Genomic DNA, 26,542 nt, shown 5'->3' with positions numbered 1-26,542 from the left:
TTTGAGACGTAAGCTGTTAATTTAAAACCCCTCATATTTTTAAATTAAGCTCATTTGGTCAAACTCTCTAATGGTGTGTCACTGATTTAAAGTGAACCTTAAGCCAGAAAAAAAAAATTAGTTTTACTCACCTGGGGCTTCTACCAGCCCCCTGCAGCAGTCCTGTGCCCTCGCAGCCACTGACTAATCCTCTGGTCCCCCGCTGCCAGCTAGTTTCGTTTTTGCCGACAGGCCCGTCAGGACTGGCCACGCGTAGCTTTTTCCGCATTCCCGACTGTAATTACGAACGCATAGATATGCGACAATGCGTATTTTTGTACGCGTTGCGGCCCGCAATAGCGCTAATTGCAGTCGGGAATGCAGAAAAAGCTACGCGTGGCCAGTCCTGGCGGGCCTGTCGGCAAAAACGAAACTAGCTGGCAGCGGGGGACCAGAGGATTAGTGAGTGGCTGCGAGTGCACAGGACTGCTGCAGGGGGCTGGTAGAAGCCCCAGGTGAGTAAAGCTCATTTTTTTTTTCTGGCTTAAAGGGATACTGTAGGGGGGTCGGGGGAAAATGAGTTGAACTTACCCGGGGCTTCTAATGGTCCCCCGCAGACATCCTGTGTTGGCGCAGCCACTCACCGATGCTCCGGCCCCGCCTCCAGTTCACTTCTGGAATTTCTGACTTTAAAGTCAGAAAACCACTGCGCCTGCACGCCCGTGTCCTCGCTCCCGCTGATGTCACCAGGAGTGTACTGCGCAGACACAGACCATAGTGGGCCTGCGCTGTGCGCTCTTGATGACATCAGTGGGATCGAGGACACGGCAACGCAGGCGCAGTGGTTTTCAGACTTTAAAGTCTGAAATTCCAGAAGTGAACCGGAGGTGGGGCCGGAGCATCGGTGAGTGGCTGCGCCAACACAGGATGTCTGCGGGGGACTGTTAGAAGCCCTGGGTAAGTTCAACTCATTTTCCCCTGACCCCCCTACAGTATCCCTTTAAGGTTCACTTTAATAAAACCATACAATGCATCAAGGCCTTTCTAAAGTGAAGTCAAAGCCCAATACCATGAACTATTTTTAAGCTTACCACAGAGCTGACCTAACTTCAAACTGCTTCAGCTCTGATGGGAACTATCCCAACTCCTCCCCTCCCCCTATATCCCTAGACTCTGAATAAGGCCTAGAGCATTCACCGCTACTATCACTGCCCTGATAATAGTTTAGAAGAAAGTTCATGACAGCCAAGCCTACCCTCCAATCACCGGTGAAGGGAGGTGGTGATTTGTATCACCAAAGGATGCTGAGCAATGCCCTCATCGGCATGGACAAGGATGGACGCTCCAGCATGACAGCATTACTGGAATTTCTGGGTATGCTATGAGTAGTAAGGATTTTGGAAAAGAAGGAACAACCTTTAGATTTGCAAGATAGTGGGAGAGAGGGTTACAAATAAAAATAATAAAACTTGAAGTTGGGTTTTAGTATTTCGCATTACATTTATCATGAAGAAGCAAAAAAAAAAAAAAAAGAAGAAAAAAAAAGGAAAATATTTAACTGTACCTGGCAAAGGAGATGGTGACCCAACAGGGGTTGAAGGGTTTGATGGGAAACTACTGCTTGTGTGGTCAGGAGAATAAATCTGAAAGAAAAAGAACACCATAGTTATGAATTACTCTGGTCTCTTCTAAGCATAAGCAGAAACTGATGTTTTTCTATGTCATAAAGGGGGAAAATAACTGCTAGCTGATATACAGTATACTGACAGAAGGTGGCCAGTGGAGAAAACAAAAAAACATGCATGATTCTTCAGCAAATCTGACTTGTTGGAAATAATCAATCTAACGGTAAATCGGCCAGAAAATCTCATAGTGTGTACCCAGCATAACACAAATATCCAAACAATTCACTCTCATCTAGAAGATCCTCAAAAGCACTGAAGCCCAGGATGAAAATCTGACTTCCTTCAAAACCAAGTTGAGTGGGAGTTTAAACCTTGTGACCTCTGGACACTAGTGGAGCTGTCCATCACAGAGGTACACCAACAGGAAAGATGGAAGGGAAGGAGACTACAGTACTTTGGCAAGCAAACTTTGCATACAATGCCCAACTTTCAGGGCTCTCAGAGTGCGCTGACTACATTGCCGTAGTGCCTGCAGATTTTTTGTTTGACTGCACTAAATGTACTAGAATGATGTATCCCAATTACAGAAAACAGAGCTGTATTTAACAGGGAATGCAGTTATTTTTGTTTTATCATTAAAGTGTACCCGTCACGGCAAGTCATGGTTCAAAATGCATGTGCGGCTCCGCTCCTGTTGCGTCCCCAAGCTGTTCTGCACCTGCACAGTTCTAGCTATGCAGGTGCTGAACGCTCCCAGGGACAGCAGCGTGTCACAGCCGCACATGCGTGGTGAACCATGACTGGCCGCGACAGATATATTTTGGGGGACAAAGCGGAGGAGAGGCCCAGGAGAATGGCGATGGAGCCCACGGCCAGCATTGGGCTGTAGGAAGCCCTAGGTAAGTGTAAAAGCTGCTTATTTCAACATCTCTGGTTTCCTTTAACTGTTTTCAATGTCACATTTATATCATTTATTGAAAAAGGATACAGTAAGCACAACATATTTGTTAGTTAAATCTATGTACCGTTTCCCCGAAAATAAGACCTATCCCAAAAATTAGCCTAAGCATGATTTTTCAGGATTTGTGAAAATGTTCGAAATTTAAGCTCTATTGCAAAAATAAGCTCTAGATAAGGGTCATTAAAAAAAAGTAAATTTAAACAATGTTCAGTTAGTTACGGTATACTGTACATGTAAAAAAAGTTAAATGAATTAGCAATAGAATGCAGCAGGACAGATAAGACTCTTCATCAAGGAAAGCAAACAGCCCCTCACTGATTGTGATCGGTTTCATGCTGAAATCGATTCACAATCTGTTTGCAGTAAAGGTAGCCATACGACCCCTCTCTGATCAGAATCGATCAGAGAGGGATCTATCTGTTGGTCGAATCTGATGGCAAATCGACCAGTGTATGGCCACATTTAGTTTACGGAGTCACAAAAAAAAAATCATGATTGAATTCAGGGTTTGGAGAGTTACGATGATGTTCCAGTACAGGATAATATGACTATATTTCAATAAGGTTTGGTAGTAGCAGTAGGGTATTGTAACGTGTTAGCCATCAGTAAAAGCAAGAAGTTTTAAATCAGGATGATACCATTTATTGGCTAACTAAAAATGAATAAAAATAAGCAAGCTTTCGGCCTTGCAGCCTTCGTCTGGCTTATATCCTGTTAGTTTAGTTCACACTGGGGAGCTTGCTAGTGCAGTGTCACCTTATGAAGGTGTTCCCACAGCAGTGTTGCAATTTGGTTAAAATCGCTGCATGTAGCATTTTTTGAAGTCCTTCCGCTGGAATCAAGGTGCAAAAATGCACATTTGTTCAAAAATCGCATTGCAAAATCGCTTATTGATTGCAATTTTGCAGAACGATTTTTAAAAGGTATGTGCATTTTTGCACACTGCTTTAAGAAAAATCGCTAAAAAAAAAAAAAAAAAAAAAAAAAAAGGTACAGTCACTCACGTTCTGCTTTATACATAATCCAAGATCTTTGAATCATTTTTTTCAACAAAAACCTCTTTCGTCCAGCAATTTATAAATCTGATTTTTCATGTCATAAATGACTGGTATGGTAAAGGGTCTTGCCCAAATGATAGTTTCTTGAGTTATCTCTGTCTTTTAGTTAAGTTTGTGAGAGAGACAAAAGCTCATTCAAGCATCCTGCAAATATGAAGCAATATTTTCACTTTCTAAGCATCAAACTCTTGGCGACAGACCAAACACGCTTGAATAAAAAGAATATATTATCCTTCTAGTTACCAGAGCAGAGTTAACCTCACTTGCACAGAAAATGCACAAACAATTCAGAACTTCTTGAGTAAAATAAAAAATAAAAAAATGACCTGTATGTAAAATTGATAACATCCTGCCAAAGCGAATGCTAAACTTGCAATATGCATCTTCAGGCAAGTCTCTAATGGTGCCCCAACACATTGGAGATAAAGTCTACAGAAGCAATTCATTCAGTATGCAGTTCATGTTCTGCTCAGCTTTAAATGACCAATATGAATAATTCTTACACTCCCTTCGTGGACTAAACGGTAACATGACTTATTCTTTATTAACAAACAAGACTCCGCCTCCTATCAGTCATGGCTTATTCCTGTCAGCAGGGTGCCAATATGCCCAAATCTAATGAAAAGGGATGCAGACAAAAGCTACACAATAGGAAGCCCACAGAGCCAGACCATGGAGCTGTTAGTCCAATTTTTTTAAACACTGCAGTGTACATTTCAGTTAGGCTTTGTCATGTTAATGTAATGGAGTCTCAAAGCTACAAAGAAATTCAATTCAAGAATTGAATCTTAAAGTCAACTTCCACAAATTCTTATTACCTTTGTGCTGAAAACCACTGGCCACTTCACTACACAGAATGCTCAAAGTATTTTGCTATGCTCTGTATATAAGTAACTGCAAATAAATCTGATATTAAACAAACTTAACCACTATGCCTATTTGATCTCCTCAATATGAAAGCCGGTATGTTTTGATTTGGCATTAGGCAATAAAATAAAGCAGATGTTCCTTCCCTTCATACAAACCTCAACGGACACAATCTTAAAGGGTTATTATTTGGCAAACGTTCAGGGAAACACATTTGAAATGGCACAAATACCAAGATTTTCTTTCCTTTCCATCTACACTAGTTCATTATCCAAACTAATGCATAATCCACAGGGCTTTGGGAACTTTGTGTAAATACTTTCATGTACAATTCTCTTTCTTGGCTACCCTGAGATTAAGACCACAATTATCCAGGCTTAAACCTAAAATAAAAGAACCTTTGCAAATGTATTATCTGGCCTTACATGTTTAATCACATAGTATTCTGTGTGCTCTTTAATACCTAAACTGAAGAACAAATGCTTCCTCCTCTGATCTTTTATACATGAAAGGCCTTCAGAAAATTTAGCGCACAGCAGCAAAACAAGCATTGCAGGTAATATGTCTGGGATCAAAAAGATTCATTTTAGTACATAGTTTCTTTTTCATTTATTTTGGCAATATTTTCACAAAGGACCTGACAATCATACTGGTGAAAAGATTGTAAAATCCTTAAAAATCATGAACACTCCTTTATATTTAGTAACAGTGGCTATTAAAAGTTTATAAGTTACGGAGCCGGAAATGAAGACTTTTGGGTGGAATACAGACGTGAAATGAAGCAGCGAATTGAAGTGTGCAGACTATGGCATGTATTCATGGAGCAGATGGAATGCATCTCCATTGGAAATGACAGCAGTGATTTATGGAATGACCTGGCTGCTCCCTGCCAAGCAGCAACACAGGATGACAGAATCCAAGTCGCCATGGCAACCATAGCCCACCCAGCACATAGATTAAACATCCTTGCTGTGGCTGTAATGCACTGAATTTTTGGACTGCCTTTAACAGGGTTCAAAGCACATGAAGGGAGAACAGAATTTTATACCAAAAATTCTGACAAATGTACTGTGCGATTTATATTTCAACTGGTCAGGTTTTTTTTTTTAAGAAAGAAAAAGACCTTAACCAAAAATAACTACTATGCATCCATGTTTTTTCCTTCTTTCTTACCTTACGTTAAAAATAAATTCAATAAGCTACAGCTCCAAATTCCAAAAATCAATTCAACTCTGTAAATCCCTACAAAGCGCATTTCAAATCTAACAAAGCTCCCTTAAATATTTGCATCTCATACACAATGGGTAACAATCCATCGCTGTATTAGTGTGTGCTGGAAACATTATGAGTGAGCATTACATTTTACAACTCCCAGCTTGCATTCCACATGAAAAGTGATACTCTCAGGACAGGCAGCTGTTTCCTCTAGAAGGTCATGCATCATTTAATCCACTGAGAAAACACATCAGCACTGCAGAGAAACTTCTAGAAAGCAAAAAATGTCATCACTACATGGCATGTGCCATCAGTAACTGAGAATGTAAAAAAAAAAAAAAGCAGATGCCGCATATCAAGATTAGTAGTAATATTTAGGCAAACAGAATTGCATTGCACCTTTTGACCACTAAAAACACTTACAGATGCCAACGCTTTTCCAAGTGCATCTCCTGTCTGTGAGCTACCAGCTGTGTTGCCTCTGTTTCCCGCACCTAATAAAAAACATAAATGCTATTTCTATTAGATGCAATTCCTGTTTACATACAGCAGTAATATAAACTAGATATACACACTAAAGTATTTTCTGTTAAAGGATTCCAGACATACCATTCAAAATAAAACACAGGTCCTGAGCATGTGTGTTCACCAAAAAGCTAATGTTTTAAACTAGATTTTAAATTAAGGACTCTATATCATATTTATGTCTACTGGTCAGATAAAATACAAGCTGTATAGAAAAAAAGGTATACCCAAGAGATTGTCTGATCCATTGATGGGAGGTGTATGAGAAGATGCCACATAAGATGAAGTGGTTGTGCCACCCCGATGGAAGCTGGACATTGGAGGAAGACTGGCATTTATATCGGTTGGTGAAACTGGATGTGGTGGATAGTTCTGAAACGAATAAACACAATATCCAATATAAATGACACTGAAATAGTGCAGCACTGCTAATAATGACTCAGAATGTGAGGCATTTAGGGATTATTTACATAGATGGTTGACATGTGTGCTGGTGACTGGAGGTGTTGTGCATGGTGCTTGACCCAAACATATGTCCTTATGCAGGTGGCAGCTAGCCACACTTTACGTGCAATGTTTATCAACCCCTGCAATGTGTCAAAAGCTCAAAACATCTGCTGCTACAATTTTAGCAGTTTACCAAATGCTGCATTACACAACCAAATGGATGGGTGATCCCTGGAAGATCAAAGTTGAACTGCACGGTAGCCACATAGTTCATCCCTCTGTGTGAATAGGCCTTTATTGAGTTTTTAATTCTTTCATAAGTAACTTAAGCACTTAATGCGCCTATTCAGTCTTGAGTAAACTCCTCCCTCCCTGAGCCCCGTGTCCACCGGCTTCCGGTGTATAGCCCCGTCCCCTTGAATAGAAGCCCTGTAGCGCTTCCATGCCATGGCACTATTCTGCAAGGGAGTGAAGTTACACGCTGGAAGCTCGGGGACGGAGTTGGAGGAAAAAGACCTGAGAAGTAATTACAGCTTTATATGAGAAGAGGATCCACAGAACGTTTATTTTAGACTGAATAGGCTCTTTCATTTATCTGTCAGTGTTAAAATGGTCTGAATACCAAAAACATATCTGAGGATGTGAACAGAGCAGGAGTGCATCAGAATCTCTGAAGACATAACAACAAAAGCTGTTTAGGTGATACCTTTAATAACTAATTGTACACGATTTCTTTGCAAGCTTTCAAAACTCTGAGTTTCTTCTTCAGGCATGTTTCAGGTGGATTAGTTCTGAAGAATAAACAAAGTTTTGAAAGCTTGCAAAGAAATCTTTTGCAAGTAGTCATTAAAGGTATCACCTAAACAACTTTTGTTGTTAGGTCTTCAGATTCTCTCCATGACTGATACCACACGCAATCAGAATCTCTATCAGTTTTAATGCTAGGTTGTCCATGTGGGGGAGAAGTACAGTCATTTAAGTTCCAAAACATACAGAAGGTGAGAGGCAGTCCCCGTAACTGATCTGCACAGCAATAACAAACCTACTGTCCTAAAGCTATAAAAAAAACATTTTTAAAATTAATAAACAAACACTTTAGTTGTGTTTGGATCTTGAAACATGTTCTTGCATGTGCTGGATCTTACAGCTCTAGAGTAGTATTAAAAAGGGAACGCCTTGAGCTGTAGAGGGAGTACAAATTACTGTATATGTAATGATTTCTTCTGAAAACTGTACACCTAGACGCAGCTTTACATTTACATCTCTTACCAAACGTTCGTGTAGGCTGCCAAAATTATTTGACTGTGACATGTGAGATGACGAACTGCCCATCATTCCACCATAACCCGGCTGTCCAATTCCATTAGTAGAATTCCATAGCTCTGATGAGTTATGACTGCCATCTACAAATAAAGAGATCATTTTAGCATAACAAAGCATCCTAAATAAACTAAAATATGCTCAATCACTAGATAACTATAGAGAGAATAAAGCACTGAAATAATACTTGAAATAAAAACAAGGAATGTGGGAGGACAGGGTCAGACTGCTGCCAATACTTGTGGTGGGATATGGCCAAGCGAAGAACAATACGTGTAGCAGGACATAGGCAAGCTGGTTACAATACCTGTGGCAGAACATGGGTGAGCTGGGATCATTACTGGTGTTATGACATGGCCAGGCTGGGGACAAAGTTTGGGCGAAGACATGACAATACTTTTGGAGGAAATGGCAATGTTGATTGTTGGGGACATGACAATAGTTATAGATTGACTTGGGGGTACAGACCTTGCAAATTAAAAGGGTTTAAAAGTTAGGAGGTTGACTTACACTAGAGGTTAATTATATTTTTAGTATGTGCGATAAACTTGCTACAGTGTTATTGCTATGAAGATACCTTTTGCCTGAAGTGCTCATCTCCACTAATTAAATTAGTACGGTAAGTCCTATTTCTCAGACTGCCTAATTAATGGGAGATTGCTTGCTCCTAGAAACCCAGTTCTCTGCCAGTAAAGTGTTTTTGGCTGTGAGTGAGGGACCACTATATTCTGACTGGGTCCAGACTAAGGAAAAAACTGTCAGTTGCATAGCTGAATATTAACTCTTAAGTGGAGACAGAAGAAAAGGAATACAGCATATTTATTTGTATGCCTGCCACTGTACATACTCGTCTATCTCATCAGGTCACTTAAGGTTGCCTTTAAGGCTTGGATCTCACTACAGTGGAAAACAGACATTTTTTGTATGTTTTGTCACGATGGAAAATGGACCATGACCCAATCCTATTTTAAAGGATACCCAAGGTGACATGTGACATGATGAGACAGACATGTGTATGTACAGTGCCTAGTACACAAATAACTATGCTGTGTTCCTTTTTTTATTTATCTGCCTAAAAGTGTTAAACATCAGGTATGTAAGTGGCAGTTCCTGTCTGAGTCAGGACTGGGTCAGACTACAGCGTGACCCTCACTGATAAGAAATTCAAACTATAAAACACTTTCCTTGCAGAAAATGGCTTCTGAGAGCAGGAAAGAGATAACAAGGGTCAGCAGTTCAGATTTTAGCTCTGGCATACTTCAATGAATGTCATTGAGCAAAAATAATAAAACAGTAAAAACGTACAAAAAAAACCTGTGGATTATCTTAAAAAGTCATTTTTAGGAGAAGGAAGATAGCTACAATTGTTTATTTCATTATTTTATTTTCACTTTGGGTGTCCTTTAAAAATAGGATCCATTACTGGAATTGATCTGTTGGATCCAATGTGGTAAGCGGAACGCACTCTAGTGTGGTCTGATTTTTCACAGAGAATGGATGCATTCTCCACAACTGCTCCAGGCAACAAATGGACCACAATGGACTATTGGAAAAAAAACACTACACTGTCCGGTACCATTGGCCATTGGAAGTCAAGCTGAAGTGAGAACCTAGCCTTAGGCTTAAGCCTTAGCAATTCGGGCTTCATAGTATACATCCTTACTATCAGTTATGGATTGCATGATCTACTACACAACTTCCTATCTGGATATTAAGGATACACATTAATATTGATGAGACTAAAATAGGATTAGGAATTACTGAAGTTTCACAGTGTTGCTGTTTGAGTTCGCAAATATTTGAGCTCAAATAGTAAGTCAGTGGCGTAGTTTTGGCAATTTCACCTTGCAGCGATGGGTCCCCAGTTCAAATCACAATCAGGGCACTATCTGCAAAAATTATGTATGTTTTCCTCCTGCCTGCGTGGGTTTCCTCTGGGCACTCCGGCTTACTTCCACATTTACCAAAAACATACAGATAAGTTAACTGCTTCTCCCCAAAATTGGCCCTAGACTATGATACACTCCACTTATTTCCAGGTTGCCTCAGGAAGGAACACAGTGCAGTGGGCTAATCTAAGGATATTATTTCCCTTCAGAATTTTACCTGAAACAATTTTATCTTTTAAAGAGTTAATTATGTTGATGCATCACACAAACCACTCATTAGAAACCATACAGCTGCGGTTTGGGGATTTTGGGATACATAAAGAGCATAACATTTTAGAGAGCAGACTTTTTGCAGAGGTAGGTGAGAGGTTGCTCCAAAGTTGCATATTTAGGTTTTCCATGCTTCACTTAAACGTCACAAATCAAACTTGCACATCAGTTTACCACAAAACAGAGCAGGAACAGTAAACTTGCATCTGGGGTATTCCATGTCAAATTAACACACTGATTCTGACTGACGTCTTTTGATTTTGATGAAACTTTGTGTACCTAATGCCCTTACATAGTTATGAATAGAATTTTGTCAGGTCACATACCAAATTAAAGCACAAGAAAAGAGCTTTACAAAGAGAAATGTAACCTTCACTTCATTTTCATCTGAATTTTTTTTCCAAAACATAGCTCAGCCACCATCTTTTGCTGTACATGGAAATGATACGCTCATTAAATTCACCAGATCTTAACCTGACTTCATAATGGATGACTGGACAGCTGGTTGATGATTGGGCAAATGAAAAGGGATTACTATAGTATGATGAACAACTACAAATCTCATTAAAAGCATTCACAGTTCTGGATTTTAAGGTCGGCACAGTACAACTAAAAGATCCCACAAAGATGAGTCCCAAACAGCTTGTTCAAACATGTTTGGTGGTACTCAAACCAAGCCTAGGAGGGGATGGAAGGGCACAGGCAATAAGATTTCTTATAGTTTCAATTTTTTTGTCTAAATCCTTTAAATTTAGATCATTTTTTTAGTTCATAATATATTTACCCCGGTATTTTACATTAAATAAATAAATGTGAAACTTGTACTCCCTGTATGACTTGAAGCCATTATGATCCCAAAATAAAAAACTTTGAGGGGGTAAGAGTTTAGTGCAAAGTTTTAAAGTGGATCCGAGATAAACTTTTACTCATTGCATAATTGTGTTCCTTTCATATAGTTTATGGGGCATTCCTCAAGCCAAATACTTTTTTTGTTTTAATAGTCTAATTCCCTATAAACTAAACAAGCCTCGCCCACAGCTTTTCAGAGAGCCTTGGCACTATGGGAGCTCAGTCCAGGCAGGAGGAGGTTACTAGCAAGATTTCAGAGGCAGAGGGGAGGAGGGAGGAGGACAGGGGACTGAATTTACACACAGGCAAGCTGATAGCATCTTCAGCCCTCAGGCCTGTGACAATTTGTCAGACAGAACATGGCTGCCCTCATTGTATCACAGCTATAAATAATCATAAACTTTTTAAGCTGTTTGCAGCTAGATTTGTTGTGTAAACTAAACTTTAGATAAGATATATAGACAAGTTATTTGTTATAGTTACTTTTTCATCTCGGATCCGCTTTAAAATTTTAGTTTTTTTTTTTTTTTAATTTAACAGAAAGTTTGACAAATTCTAAATGTTGTCATGCCACATACCAATTTAAGACAAAACAAATGAACTTTAACCTCCCCTGCTGAGCACGGGCTATGCCGCCGGGAGGCACTGCTCAGGCCCCGCTGGGCCGATTTGCATAATTTTTTTTTTGCTGCACGCAGCTAGCACTTTCCTAGCTGCGTGCAGTGCCCGATCGCCGCCGCTACCCGCCGATCCGCCGCTAACCGTCGCGCCGCAGCCGCCCCCCCCCCCCCCCAGACCCCGTGCGCTGCCTGGCCAATCAGTGCCAGGCAGCGCTGTGGGGTGGATCGGAGTCCCCCTTGACGTCACGACGTCGATGACGTCATCCCGCCCCGTCGCCATGGCGACGGGGGAAGCCCTCCAGGAGATCCCGTTCTTTGAGCTGGCTGGGGGGATGCCGCTGAGCAGCGGCTATCATGTAGCGAGACTGTCTCGCTACATGACAACATTTTTTTTTTTTTTTAAAAACGCATTTGCTGCCCCCTGGCGGATTTTTGCAAACCGCCAGGAGGGTTAAAATGGCACATTGCCCAGGTCTGTACCTCATCTGGTTCCTGAGAATAATTAGCACTTAACTTTTGAAGGAAAGGCAGAAATGTATTTTTTTTTCCATTTCTATTCATAACTATGTAAGAGTACTAGATTCACCAAGTTTCATCAAAATCTGAGAAGTCAAGGCATATTTCCATACAAAACAATGTTAATGTTAATCATTTTTGCAGATTTTACAAGGATATATGACATCACACTGCCATTCAACAGTATAGCGGAGATGCCAAAGATTGTGAGTGTTATAGGTCAGTAAAAAAAAAAAAAAAAACAATGCTTGGAACTATAGGCAGTTTTTAACGTGTTTTATGAAACCACTAATAATAATTGACCACTCACCTTGCAGAAAGAAAGTGCTGGCAAACATACTGCTGGGTGGTTTAGGGGAAGGGTAGCTTGGGGACTCTCTGTTGAAGTCATCTGAACTTGGAGAGGGTGCATAGACCTGCAAAAAACAAACAAAACAAAACCATTACCAAAAGGTTCTAAGTATGATCATTTGATTGAATAAACTCACCTCAGACTAGGCAGAAACAAACTTTATAGGACATTTACAAAGTCTTAAAGTGATACTGAACTCAGAACTTCTTCTGCTCTAAAAGATTAGCAACAACATGATAGCCTTTATGTAAAAAAAATACATTAATTACAAATTATGATAATCCAAATAATTAGCCTTATTGTTTACTGTATGAGGACAGGTGTCATGGCAGTGCTCCTGCAGTCTATTCACATCTGCTGATAAGAACTAATCATACAGTTTGATCTAGCTAAACAAACACAGAACACCTTCAACAACTTTATTCGGAATAAAGATTTTTCATTGTGTGCTGTGCAAGAGTTCAGGTCTGAGTTAAGGGTAAATTCCAGGCAAAACTGTATCGAACACTTGTGAGGCTTAGAGTGTCTGTCAGTTGGTATAACCCTCTGTTTCCCCACAGGAAGAAATACGTTTTTCCCTATTTAGTGACAAATAGATTTTCCAATGCACACTCCATATCAAAAAAGTAAACAAGGAAAATCTTCAAAGAAGAACAGGGACAGCCATCACCTGGCATCGTTGGTGACCCTTATTGGCTGCTAATTACTGTAGTAAGCTTTGTTTTAAAAGTACTAAAATCTGTAGCCTAATTTCTCAAAGTGCTCCTCTATTCACACTAATGGCAGGCATTGTGAACTTCTACAAAGATGCCAAGACCCCTACAGACTTCCAGAAAATATGTAGGCTTTTAACTCATATCAATAACTCAGTACACAGTTCAGTGATTTAATGGTTAAATCACTGAACTTCTGTGTACTGAGTTATTGATATAGGAGTGCAAAGCCTGGCTAGTTCCAGAAATCATGTTTCACTCTTGTGGGGGAAAAAATCTTCACTAAATCTGGGCAACACAAAAAGCCACTTTTCACTGCAAAATTTACATTTTACACAGAAAGCTGGCTCCTCTCTACTAGCACTCATTAGATCACATTTCTTATAGGGTTTGTGCACAGCAAACAAACCTCTTTATGATCTACACTGCTTTTTAAAATATGTTGTTAACTTACATTGAGTATAAACACAACAATCTATTCTTTTAGTTGACGAACTTTATCCTTCAGAGACTATTGTTCATCCTCAAGGAAGTCATTTTATAGTACTTTTCCTTCATGCTGGAAAACAATCCAATTCATAAGTGAAGCTATTTCATCTTAAGCAATCCACTGCAATCCAGAGCATGGAACCCCCACTTTCAGATAAATTCATCAGTACAGGACGGGAGCTGATGAAAGGGATTTATTTATGCTACAGATCAGACGGTTTGCATAAATCCTTCAGTGAAAAATGGGCATGGTAGTATGTATGTACAAATGCTGGTAGTAAAACTGACCATGGATATACTGAATAGGTATCAAATATTAAACGTCAAGAATCTACTACTACACCTTTCCACTGCAGCTAAAAACAACAACCCTTTTTCAGTTTCAACATCTGCTATGTTGTCTGTACTACTTGCAATCAAATACAGGGGCTTACATTATTTGCTAAACATTGCATTCTGCATTTCGTAGAATACACAGCATTCTTTCGGTTCTGGAGACAGGGTTGTAAAAATTCCTTCCTGAAATTTTGATCACAGGACATTCTGCACCAACTTAGAATTGTTTGCATCTAACTGACCATCCCTGCTTATAACCGAATGGCAATTGATATACTTTATATGCTTCAATAGAAACCTATTTGAGAATATATCAGGCCGTCCATGAGCGATACAATTGCAAATGTACTCAAGGGGGGTAGACAAATTACTATAGAGCCAGCTCCATTGACAGATGGAAAACTCAAAAGTTAGGTGCTACATTTCAGGACTCGGGGGATTTGCTCAATGCAAATGTACAATATAGTATAAAGCCCAACAGCTAGCACCATGCAAGGTCACTTGTGATTTCAACATAATTAACTTATGGCACATATACAGTACATGCAGATTTACAGAAAAACAAAGGTTTACAAGTATATTTTTCCAGAAGCAAGCTTTTTTTGAATGTACTGTAAATTTTAAGACATATAGCGTAGGCCCAACACAAACTGAAGCAAAGTATAGACAAGAGATGTTAGCCTGACATGCAAGAACTGAATTTAATTCAAAACATTAAACTTCTTGTAAAAGCTTCCTTGACAAACATGCACACTAGACTAGACTAACCACACATGCCTGGAGGAACAGGGGAGAGGTTATGGAGAATCATGGGACCTAATGCTGAAGAGGTATACAATAGTGACCAACCAGAAATATTCATTGCCTTGGTCACTATTTGCTCAAGCAGGGAAAGGCTCTAGATTTTACTGAGATGCTAATACTTAACATAGGATTATTAGCCAATATACTCCTGAGGGCCCATTCACACTAGAGCGTTTTGCCGCGATTTCTGCAAAACGCTCAAACGCTAGCGCATTTTTAAAAGCGCTAGTGTAATGAAACCCTATGGGCCCGTTCTTGGGCGATTTGCGCTAATCGCCGCAAATCGGCCAAAACCGCTAAATGCAAACGCGTAGCCTGCACCATTTTCAGGCAATCTCCCAGCTATCGCATTTCAGTGTTATAGAAGCGCTAACTGCGATCACGGAAAAATCACCGCAGTGTTCAGTGATTTTTTGCATGAAATCGCGGGAAAAAAAATCACTCCTGCAAAAACCGCTGGTGTTTTGCGTTTCTAAGTGTGAATGGGCCCTAAATGTTTGAATTGTGTCACTTCTTTCAACACCTCCATACAATTCACAATCTTGATTGTGCGAGCATGTCATATTTGTATAGAAGGGAGGGCCTAACTAAAGAGTCTACAGTATCTGTTGACCTGCACACTGGCCACAAACCTTATGGGTTTATGGTACCATCTAGTGATGGGCTTCATGGAAAGCAGAATTCCTGTGGGCAGAGCTCAAGGCTAATCAGGCTCAGAAAGTATTAATTACCTGACAGCTGATCAATCAAGCTGCCAGTTATTAATCATCAGTCCTGTATAACTTCCCTCTTCAGCCCAGGGGTATTGCCCCTCAGTGGAGAGCAAGAAATTTCACAGCACATCACAAGTATAAACTTTGTATTATCTTACAATAGAGCAACCTAACAAAACATATCTGCTCTGCTGAGATTAGTACAAAATAGATGTTGGTAAGATAAGACAAATTGTATACATCAGAATGTATTGTGTGGGGCCATAAACCTTACAATTAAGACAATGTATATGCCCAAGTTTAGGTCTGTACATGGTTTTAAAATTTCCCCTAGGAACATGCCACACATTACACAAATATATACATATATATATTGCTCTCACAACAAATAATGCATACACAGTTTACACAAAAACATTCCCCAACAATGGCAAACACTACATTGATTGATGTTATCAAGATAATCCTAAAGAAAGGTAGCTGAAACAGTATAATTCATTCTGGGCACTACTGCTAAATAAGAACCACATACTCACGTTCTGTGAGAACACACAGGTTAGAAATAAGATCCCAACAGTGCAAGCAGACAAAGGAAATAAAGTTCCAGAATAAGGATATAGCAAAGAATAAAGCTAACTGTACATGCTAAAGTTCCAATAAAGCAGGCAGCAAACAAAACATGTAAATGTAATGCAGTTTTTGGGTACTGGACAATAAAGCATTTAAGATACTATTCGGCACGAATTATAAGTCAATCAGACTTCATGGGGGGATACTGCACACTGTGTGTGTGTGTGTGTGTGTGTGTGTGTACGTGTGTGTGTGTGTACGTGTGTGTGTGTACGTGTGTGTGTACGTGTGTGTGTACGTGTGTGTGTGTGTGTGCGTGTGTGTGTGTGTACGTGTGTGTGTGTGTGTACGTGTGTGTGTGTACGTGTGTGTGTGTACGTGTGTGTGTGTACGTGTGTGTGTGTGTACGTGTGTGTGTGTGTGTATGTGTACGTGTGTGTGTGCGTGTGTGTGTGTGCGTGTGTACGTGTGTGCGTGTGTACGTGCGTGTGTACGTGTGCGTGTGTGTACGCGTGTGTGTGTGTACGCGTGTGTGTGTGTTTGTGTGTGTGTTTGTGTGTGTACGTGTGTGTACGTGTGTACGTGTGTGTACGTGTGTGTGTGTACGTGTGTGCACGTGTGTGTACGTGTGTGTGTGTGTACGTGTGTGTGTGTGTGTGTACGTGTGTGTGTGTACGTGTGTGTGTGTACGTGTGTGTGTGTACGTGTGTGTGTGTACGTGTGTGTGTGTACGTGTGTGTGTGTGTGTGTGTGTGTGTACGTGTGTGTGTGTGTGTACGTGTACACGTGTGCGTGTGTGTGTGTAAAATTATATTTTTATAGGACACAAGACAATCGAAAGATAAAAAGATTAAAAACAATATGGGGTTTAAAGGCTCATATACACACAACAAAAGTCTTTTAAATGCACAATTATCAAACAACTTTTGTTGTTGAAACAAACCAAAAAAGTTGTTTGCTATTGTTCAAAAAACTGATAAGATGCAGCTCAAGTCAATTCAATAGTTGGATTGACTTGAGCTGCGTTTTATCAGATGTTATTATTATTATTGGTTTATAAAGCGCCAACATATTCCGTGGCGCTGTACAAAGTAACAAACAAACATAGGGTACATAATACAGACAATGGTGTACACTAATATACAAGATACATAATTAGTGACAAAATACAAAAAAATGATACAGCATACAGAATACAAAATACAGAATTGGTTTTGACAGTGATAAAATTAACATAAAGAATAAAATGTATAATACTTTCCAAGACACAAAAGGGGGAGAGAGTCCTGCCCTTGCGAGCTTGCAATATAAAGGGAATGGGGGGAAACAAGAGGAGGGGTAGTACACGATAAAATATATGAAAGGCAGTGTGTTTTAGGATACCTAGTAGGAGTGCAATTTGGTCTTAGGACAAAGGGAAGTGGCCTAAGGTAGCGCATATGCTTGTCGGAACAAATTAGTTTTTAGAGAGCGTTTAACCACTTGAGGACCCACCCTTTACCCCCCCTTAAGGACCAGCGCTGTTTTAGCTGATCTGTGCTGGGTGGGCTGTGCAGCCCCCAGCACAGATCAGGGTGCAGGCAGAGCGACCAGATCGCCCCCCTTTTCCCCCACTAGGGGGATGATGTGCTGGGGGGGTCTGATCGCTCCTGCCTTGCCTGGGTGTTGCCGGGGGGCTCCTCAAAGCCCCCCTCCGCGGCGAAATTCCCCCCCTCCCTCTCATACCTTTCCCCTCTAGCAATCTGGGCTGCACAGGACGCTATCCGTCCTGTGCAGCCAGTGACAGGCTGTCCCCTGTCACATGGCGGCGATCCCCGGCCGCTGATTGGCGGATTACTTCCGCTTGTGTTTACATTTAGCCTGCGAGCCGCGATCGGCGGCCCGCAGGTTATTCACGGAGCCCCCCGCCGTGAATTGAGAGGAAGCAGCCGCTCGCGCGAGCGGCTGCTTCCTGATTAATTAGCCGGCGACGCAGAACTGCGTCGCTGGTCCTGCAGCTGCCACTTTGCCGACGCGCTGTATGAGTGCGCGGTCGGCAAGTGGTTAAAGGTAACAAAGGTTGGCGAGTGACGGATGTGTTTGAACAATAGCAAAAAAACTTTTTTGGTTTGTTTCAACAACTAAAGTTGTTTGATAATTGTGCATTTAAAAGACTTTTGTTGAGAGTGTGTATGAGGGAGAGAAAAATGTAAATGTAAAGGCAGCCAGGGCAAAGTAGTATAATGTATAAAGACTCAGTACACAGGACACAAAGTGCAGCATATAAATCCCATCTCTTTATGTGCAGGAAGGGATGCAGAGACACTGAGGGAGGATGGGGCCAGAAGGGGCGGACATGTGTGCGTGCGCGCAGTGAGCGGGCGTGTGTGATGGGCACGCGGTGGAGTGGTGTGGCGTTTTTCAACAGGTTAAGGTCACTAGTACAATATATGACACAAAATTATTAATCCAATAAGGAAAAATATATCTGCTAATAAAGTAGAAAGTGCTAGTAAACACCTCTGCTGGCTGCCATATAAGGTAATTGCTGCAAAAGACTAAAAAATGTGAGCAAAGTTAGACTGGAGACCAGGATCCCAATCCATGTGTGGACTGCCACAGTGATAAACGACATATGTCACACCAGAGTTTGGTAAGTTAACCATACACACGGCATACATTTGCCTGTAGTTGTGAGGCAACGACAAACAGACAAGAGACAACAGCATATATTATGGCAGCGAAAATTAGAGTTTGCAACATTTGTACACACGTGACAGCAGAAAAAGTGAAGACACAACAGAAGCCGTCTGCCACAGACTATGTATATTAGTAGTACTATAGTATATGGTAGCAATTCTGCTGTCTGTAGAAGACTTTCGTACACACGACAGAACATCAACAGACTAAGCGACGGTTCATGAGACAAAAGTCACAAGTCAACAAACAACCAGTTGAATTGCTCAAACATGGCTGTGTCTGCTGACAAAACCGTCGCTCAATACGTGTGTGTACAGACATTTGTACGCCGTGTGTATGTGCCTTAAGAAACACAAACAATAAAGGAAGTGTCCCTGAGCTCTGGTGTCTAGTAGTGTGGCACACTGAACTACCACCAGAACGATTATCTGCTGTGCTCATACCAAAGCTGCTGCATTTCCCACACCACCCTGAAGTTGTAAACCTTGATGAGTTATTAAATAAAACTTCACAATTTATTAAGTGGATCGATCTTCAATCCTCATCAGCACCAACCATCACTGGTAATTTCAGTCTAGCGCAAACTGGCATACTACTGCACTGGGCAGTGCAGTCCCTTCATCTTCAACTGTTTTCAGTACTGACCCAGATTCTCAATGTCCCCTGAAATAAACACCTACTTTCCATTTCCTTCTGCAGAAAGTTTTGTCTACAGATTAATAAATGTTCAACACAAACACAGAGAGAGCATCAACATATATATTGTATGTGATACAGCTTAGTTATCTAACACTATCAGGAGAATGCTGTCAGAAACTCTAGGTCCCCAGGAAAGCTACAAAGAATATGATTTTTTTTTCTTTCTTGTAGCTGTTGCAAAGTCTGGGGGTTGTGTGGAGTGGACTATAAGTACGCTTATCCTTTAAGTTGCACTAAACCTACTAACGGATTACCAGTTTGTGAGGTATAATCCACTGAGAAGTCTAACTGAATATTCTGGATATTCATACAATGGTGCAGAAAGATGTTCAGGACCTTATGCTGCCTGCATGGTAAGTCTACAGTATAGGGTGGGTTAGAGCTGCTTTGTAAAAATGCCATAAATTATTGCATTGCTGAAACAGGGCTAGTGTTAGAACAAAAGCAGAAGTGAGTGAGACACAAGATGACTACACTGTGGTCTCACAAAAATTATACCAAGTCTATGATGCTTCATAGTGTCAGCTAAAATATCTCAAATCAGACAGCAGGAGCAGTGGTTGTAGAAATGTCAGACTCCAGATGTCGAGAAAACACGTCTCACTCAAATGAAGCAGCATATTTTGGCTGAAGTAAGAAATGAATGTGAATAAAAAAACATGTTAATGGCACCTATCAGCTGCAAAGATCTACAAGATTTCCCATTTAATGTGTAAGACATGGCTGCCTGTACAGCCTGCTAAGTACGGAGTATTTACAGTGTGCAACAAAATGCCAATGAAGACCCAGAGCCAGCTACCAGAACATATATAAATTAAAGTCATTGTCAATATCAAAGGCTTAACCAAAGGAGACTAAGTAAAATGATTTACCAAAAACTGCGTTTGCTAGAAAAGAACAGATACTATCAAAACCTTAACACGTTTTGTATCATGTTAATGCTAATGCACACCGTATATTACATAGGACTGAATATAATGTCCTTAACTTGTAATATACACTGTCTGTCCTTGTATTGTTTTTTGTTTGTGTTTGTTAAGCAACTGCCAAGACAAATTCCTTGTAGGTGCAAACTTACTTGGCGAAAATAAATTGATTCTGAAAAATAAATTGATTCTGATATAAAGGCCTGCAAGGAGTCTGTAGAGAAGTTCTGTACAGTGCATGAGTAAATTAAGTCTAGCAGTTTAGGATTACTCTAAGGCCAGGTTTACATTAGCCGAGAAATATGATTCAGCGCTAACCACACCTACACCTTTAAATGTCCAGTCTGCTGCTAGCTTTCCAAAGAGTAAGCAGTTCTCCTTTAACCAATTTAAGATATTCACAGCAGCGCCACTGGCAAACGATTCCTCAATAGGTCTCATTCCAGGTCCTATAATAGCAATAAAACATATGCGCACATAGCGGGTAAACTTCCAGCACTAGTACACCCTGTGTATGAAACCACACTTTGTGCTAGGAAACTTCCCACCCCATGCAGGACGGGGGTCACACTCCTCCCCTAAATCCCCTGCTCACCAAAGATATTCTTTCAAACAGGCATATCAAACATAGACTTCACCAGCAGAACTAGGAGAAAACATATGAAGCCGCCTCTCATGGCATAAAATCTTTTTTAATATGGTTAAAAAAGCCCCACATTAAAACTGCGTACCAGATAAAAGAAAGGTAATAACATATCTCACACATCAGATAGACGTCCGCCAGGTTCCCCGCCGCGGCGCCGGCAACCCTTGTCTCTGGTGTGTTTTCCTGGAAGCGTGCGTGTCCAAGGCTCCGCCCTACGCGTTTCGTCACTAGAGGGCGTGACTCATCAGGCCCCTGATGAGTCACGCCCTCTAGTGACGAAACGCGTAGGGCGGAGCCTCGGACACGCACGCTTCCAGGAAAACCCACCAGAGACGAGGGTCGTCGGCGCCGCGGCGGGGAACCTGGCGGACGTCTTTTTGGATGTGTGAGATATGTTATTTCCTTTCTTTAATCTGGTACGCAGTTTTAATGTGGGGTTTTTAAGCAGGTTTACTTTAACCCCATAACAGCTTGCTGTCAGTGGTTATAAGGCAGTGCAACAAGGCCCATAGCTGCTCTCATACTACACACTCCGTAGGGAACTCAGCAGTTCACTATCACAAACCATGGCAATACCACCCATTGATACACGTCATTGACTGCAGACCTAGACACCACATGCAGCATCTTTTCAAATGCCCCTCAGCTACACCACCCTCCAACTGCTCATGCATGGACGGTTCTCCTTTTTCCACAATCCGGGAAATGTTGGATGATAACTGCCTCAAAACTGTACATGTAAAAGAGGCACATCTCATTCATTTCAATCACAGCTTCTGCAGAACAGTGTTCACCACTCTGCATTGCCACTACCTGGGCTCTGCATTCAAGAACATGGTGCAATATGATGTTGATGAGGCGGTGCTGTGTACAAAACAAATCCAAGCCTATTTTTAATAATGGTGATAGGCGGTTCCACTTACTTTTATTGAATGGGGCTGTGAGCTTTATACTCTCCTTTGGGCGGTAGCAGTGTTGACTTGTGTGAATGGGCCCTCAGAATAAACAAGCCCCGGTACTGCAAAAACCCTCTTCATTCAGAAGCCCCAATACTGGATCAGAATTGGTAACTAATACGGACACCCCCATATGTTCCACACTAAGCTTTGCGGTAAAGCTCCCTGGAGATGGGGACAACCATGCTCTGTAAGGTGAGGGAGCTCCAAGGAGGGAAATATAATGGAGGAAGAGAGTGTCAAATTACAGGAGTTACCTTTTCCTATTCATATTTACATACAATTATAATGAAGAACTCCAGCTCATAAATGATTGTAGTGCAGACAGCCCTAACAGCGGACTCTTAAGACTCATACACATGAGTGACGACTGTTGGCCACAAGGCACAGGACTCAATCCCTTGTGTGACAGCTTAGGGCCAGATATTGTACAGACACACTACTAGCATATGAGCTAGAGACAAATTCAAGGTATGAAACACTAACCCTACTTTTCCAAAGTCTCCCAAAGGAATACTTATCGTTCAACCTTAATTGTTCAACCAAAACTGCTGAAGGGAAACTTAGCACCTATATAAGGGTTTATTGGTGCCTTTATTCCAGCTGCCAAGACTTTTCCTCACTGAAACAGCATAGGATGTGAAAGTGTCAGGTGTTCACTTGTGTCCTTCACGTTTCATCTTGATGTACTGAGGGTTCACAGTGCACCTATAAAAACATCATGAGGACAACAGCACCAGCAGCAAAAGCTGACATAATTGTGGCTACAGCGGCACTCAGTGGACAATTTGGGTGCCAGAGGCAATGTGATAGCCAAAGCATCAGAGGTACAGATAGCTGCGGGAAGTGAGAAAATTAGCGCTGAGGGGACAGATAGCGACAGCGAGGGTTTGTGATTTTGTTGGAAGGGAGAATGGGTATGGACATGATGCATTGATACACTCTACAAAGACCTGAAAGACCTGGCACGTGATGGAAGAGATGCCAACCAGGACACAGAAGCATTAACCCAGAGCAGTGCAAATGGAGAAAGAAGTACGGATCAAATATCAGGCTGATTTTGCAACATGCCAGAGCCAACTAGTAGACAGAAAAATTAAAAATTCAACCACTTTCATTTTTGCATTTAGTTTCTTTTCTAAACAAACAACAATCCCAGACTTAAACAACTCTGACCTAAAGTATTTTAAGACACTATATTTAACTACAGTATAGGCTAAAGTTATACTATGATGTTGCTATAGAATAAAACATTGCTCAAGTTTTCATTGCGTAAACCTCCTCAAGGTATACACTTTCAAAGTATGAAAACTTCATGAAGACTGCTTCTTACGCATAAGACTTACAACCACGCAACAGGAATGATTATTGTATGTTATGAAAGCTGACACATTATATAGCCTTCAACAAATATACAATTGATATTAAAATAAATGACAATCGCATGCTAAATATATGACAGGCATGTCAACCCTTTACCAGCAGAGCTATAATCAGTTGATTCCACATTCAACATGTGAGAGCACTCGTTTTCCATATTTTCTTTTTTCTAATTAAACTCATATGGGTACAACTGTGATTGCCCCTTCTCTATCTTGTATACCCCTTCATGGTGCCTGCTAAGAAAATGTGTGAGCACTGTGACTATTACTACATGCAAACCCTTGGTTCGATCCAGAGCATGAGGGCCCTTTTCCACTAGCAAATCGCAATCACAACTCACAAACGCTAGCATTTGCAATTTTTCATTAATGTTGATATGCGATTGGGATTTTTCATTTGCATTGCATTGAAACTGAATGCTGACAAAACTGAGGTCCTTTTTGTCCAAAGCCAGCGCTCGCCATCAAAACCGCTCTATCCTAAAGCAACACCAATCAGGATTGGGAATTCAGACATAAACAGCTCCAACCTTGTGCACAGCCTTGGCGTACTAATCGATGGGGAATGGAGTTTCAGAAACCAAATTTTATCTGTCGTTAAATCTTCCTACTTTCATCTGAAGAACATTGCAAATAAACATCTTATTCCCCCAGAGGATCTTCCATTCCTAGTTCACGCCTTCATCACATCACGGCTGGACTACTGCAATGCCCTTTATGCTGGCCTTCAATATTGGACTGCTGACATTCAAATCCCTGCACAATCTGGGCCCTGGATACATGAAGGACTTGCTGAAGCTGCACCACACCTCAGATCAACAAGTTCTATAAACTTTGTCACTCCCAGAGTGAACCTCAAAAAAGCTGGAGACAGAGCCTTCTGCCATGCTGCCCCTACTCTTTGGAACTCCCTGCCACACCCAGTAAAGACAGCACCATCCATGGAGCTATTCAAATCCAGACTGAAAAGCCACCTGTTTAGCCTGGCATTTCCAGACTTATAAAATTCTTCCTCTGTACCACGATGGTCTGAGCCATGCTTATGCGCTTTGAGTCCTACGGGAGAAAAGTGCTTTACAAATGTTATTTGTTGTTATCCCTCTTAAAATCACTGCAGAAAGCAATTGCAATTAGCAAATCGAATCACTATGGAGGAAAATACTTCTCATAATTTCTATGATAAGGTAGCAACCCTAGTGATCTAAAAATCTCTAGCGATTTGCGATTCAGCTGTGCAGTGGAAAAAAGGCCCTGAGAGTGACAGTTTAGGAATGATCACAGTGCACACACTCTACTGTGCTTCTGGCAGAGCAGCTGGTTCTGTTCTATTGAGAGGAGGGAATGACAAGCAAGTGGTACTTTGCAGTAGGAACTACAATAGTGGGAGCAAAGGATTTTCTGACTGAAGGGGGCACTCTTAAGCCTGGATAGGGAGTCGGAGTTGTTCAGTGATTGAGGCCTTCCGCATTGATGCACATAACTGCGCGTATAATTACACAAGTCCCAAAAATATGAGAGTATAACAAGCCAATGATTAGACTGTATTTTTAATTAAAATAACTTTCCACCACAGTTTCATATAGAGAAGCTCCCAATGTAGTGCATCTGAGGGTGCACAGCTAGCCAACTACACAAGAGGCTGACTGAGACCTGACTTGATACAGCAAAAAAACAACGTTCATTCAGCACTCATTTTTGCAATCAGTTTTACTAAATTGCAGGGATCCTGAGGATATGAATGTTGCCTTTATAATGCAGACAATGGGGACTAAGGTTTGCCTGGAATTCTGCGTTATGTTTGCCAAACTGGGTATTGCTCACACCCAAAGGGATCAGGACATGCTAAGCCCCAACCCCTGAGCCAGTGCTCCCGATATCAAATAAGTCTCTTAGCTGGAGGTGTATACTGAGCATCAGACTTAGGCCCCATTCAAATGGGAACGCTTTTCTGTAGTGTTTCAGCACTTTGCTGATCACTGGCGATCAGCTAAGCAATGTGTACATTGTACCCCTATGGGCTATTCTCACTGCTGCGCATGCAAGCGTGCTGCATGTAGCATTTTTAGAGCAATTGCGATGCACATTTCCTCCCCAAACGGGATCACAAAGATCAACTGCTGAAAAAATGGCAAGGCAAAATCTGCATAATAAGTGTGAACCAGCCCTAAAGGTAATGTATCCACTACTCAATGCAAGCCTGTAGGGTGAAGATACCCATTTTAAGGTTTGTTTTAAAATTCAGTAACTATCTTTCTCTTTTGGTCAATCTTGCATAAGCTGAACATGTCAAAAAGCATCTTCATGAAACAAATCAAAACACTGTATTTTACACTTCATGGCTAGAACTTGAAATAGGCAAAAAGCAGCTTTCTTCAAACCTGCATGGAAAGCACCCAGACAAACTGCTAATGACCGACTCCTTTACCTGCCGTCAACTGAACTAACTCCCGACCTCCGTTTGGTAAACCAACATATTCACTTCAGAAGATTGAGAAATAACATGTATTCATTAAATAAACAAATGGTATCTCACTGCTATACTGCTAAATACTAACAGGCTACTTACCCCTTGAACAATTCCATTATGGGTGGGTTTACTTGGAATTTAAAAAGGAATCTAAAGAGGTTTGGTCATCTTTTGTGTAGCATGTAGCTAACTATATATACACACAAATGTGTGTTACCTACCATATGGAAACAGTGTTTGTTATCTCAGCTTTTACTGGAAAATTACTTATCAGATGAAAATACTGAGCTGTCTTGAAAGATTGCTATTGCAATCAACTCCATTAGCCAAGGCATGTATCTTCCGGTCAGGAGATGTACTCACACTGAAGAACAACATCTCCCAGCATGCATTGCAGAGGTCAGAAACGTTGACACTGCCACAGAGGCATCAAACTGTTGCACCTATGGGTCTGGCGGAAGAGGATTGTAAAGAACATACAGATGGGGGGCAATGGAGCAGCCAAAGGCACGTAAGCCCCTATCCCCATTAATGGCCCACACTATTTATAAACCTCCATTATGATTTTAGTGCCGAGTTGCCTTTAACGCTGTATATTACTGAGCAGTCACAAAGTTTGGTACATTATACAATTTCCAGACTGTGATAATACTTTCTTGTAACGGTTAT

The 26,542-nt window shown here is 41.1% G+C and overlaps 1 protein-coding gene across 7 annotated transcripts in view; it reads right to left on the bottom strand.

Moving 5' to 3' along the window:
* TCF12 (transcription factor 12) overlaps positions 1–26,542 on the bottom strand; it is a 291,989-nt gene that overhangs the window by 34,393 nt on the left and 231,054 nt on the right. For 6 of the 7 annotated variants that reach the window (XM_068275505.1, XM_068275506.1, XM_068275507.1 and 3 more), the window contains 5 exons: positions 12,452–12,557; positions 7,947–8,080; positions 6,458–6,602; positions 6,129–6,199; positions 1,544–1,622 (listed from right to left, as the gene is read on the bottom strand). In XM_068275505.1, coding sequence (XP_068131606.1) covers positions 1,544–1,622; positions 6,129–6,199; positions 6,458–6,602; positions 7,947–8,080; positions 12,452–12,557 — 535 coding nt within the window. Of the gene's footprint in view, positions 1–1,543; positions 1,623–6,128; positions 6,200–6,457; positions 6,603–7,946; positions 8,081–12,451; positions 12,558–25,784; positions 25,804–26,542 lie in introns of those variants that run through there. The other variant, XM_068275511.1, reaches the window with a different exon arrangement.

The sequence above is a fragment of the Hyperolius riggenbachi genome, chromosome 3 (genome assembly GCF_040937935.1).
Source record: "Hyperolius riggenbachi isolate aHypRig1 chromosome 3, aHypRig1.pri, whole genome shotgun sequence".
Classification (NCBI taxonomy): domain Eukaryota; kingdom Metazoa; phylum Chordata; class Amphibia; order Anura; family Hyperoliidae; genus Hyperolius; species Hyperolius riggenbachi.
The sequence above is the reverse complement of the archived record's forward strand: the minus strand, read 5'-3'. Positions and strand labels throughout refer to the sequence as shown.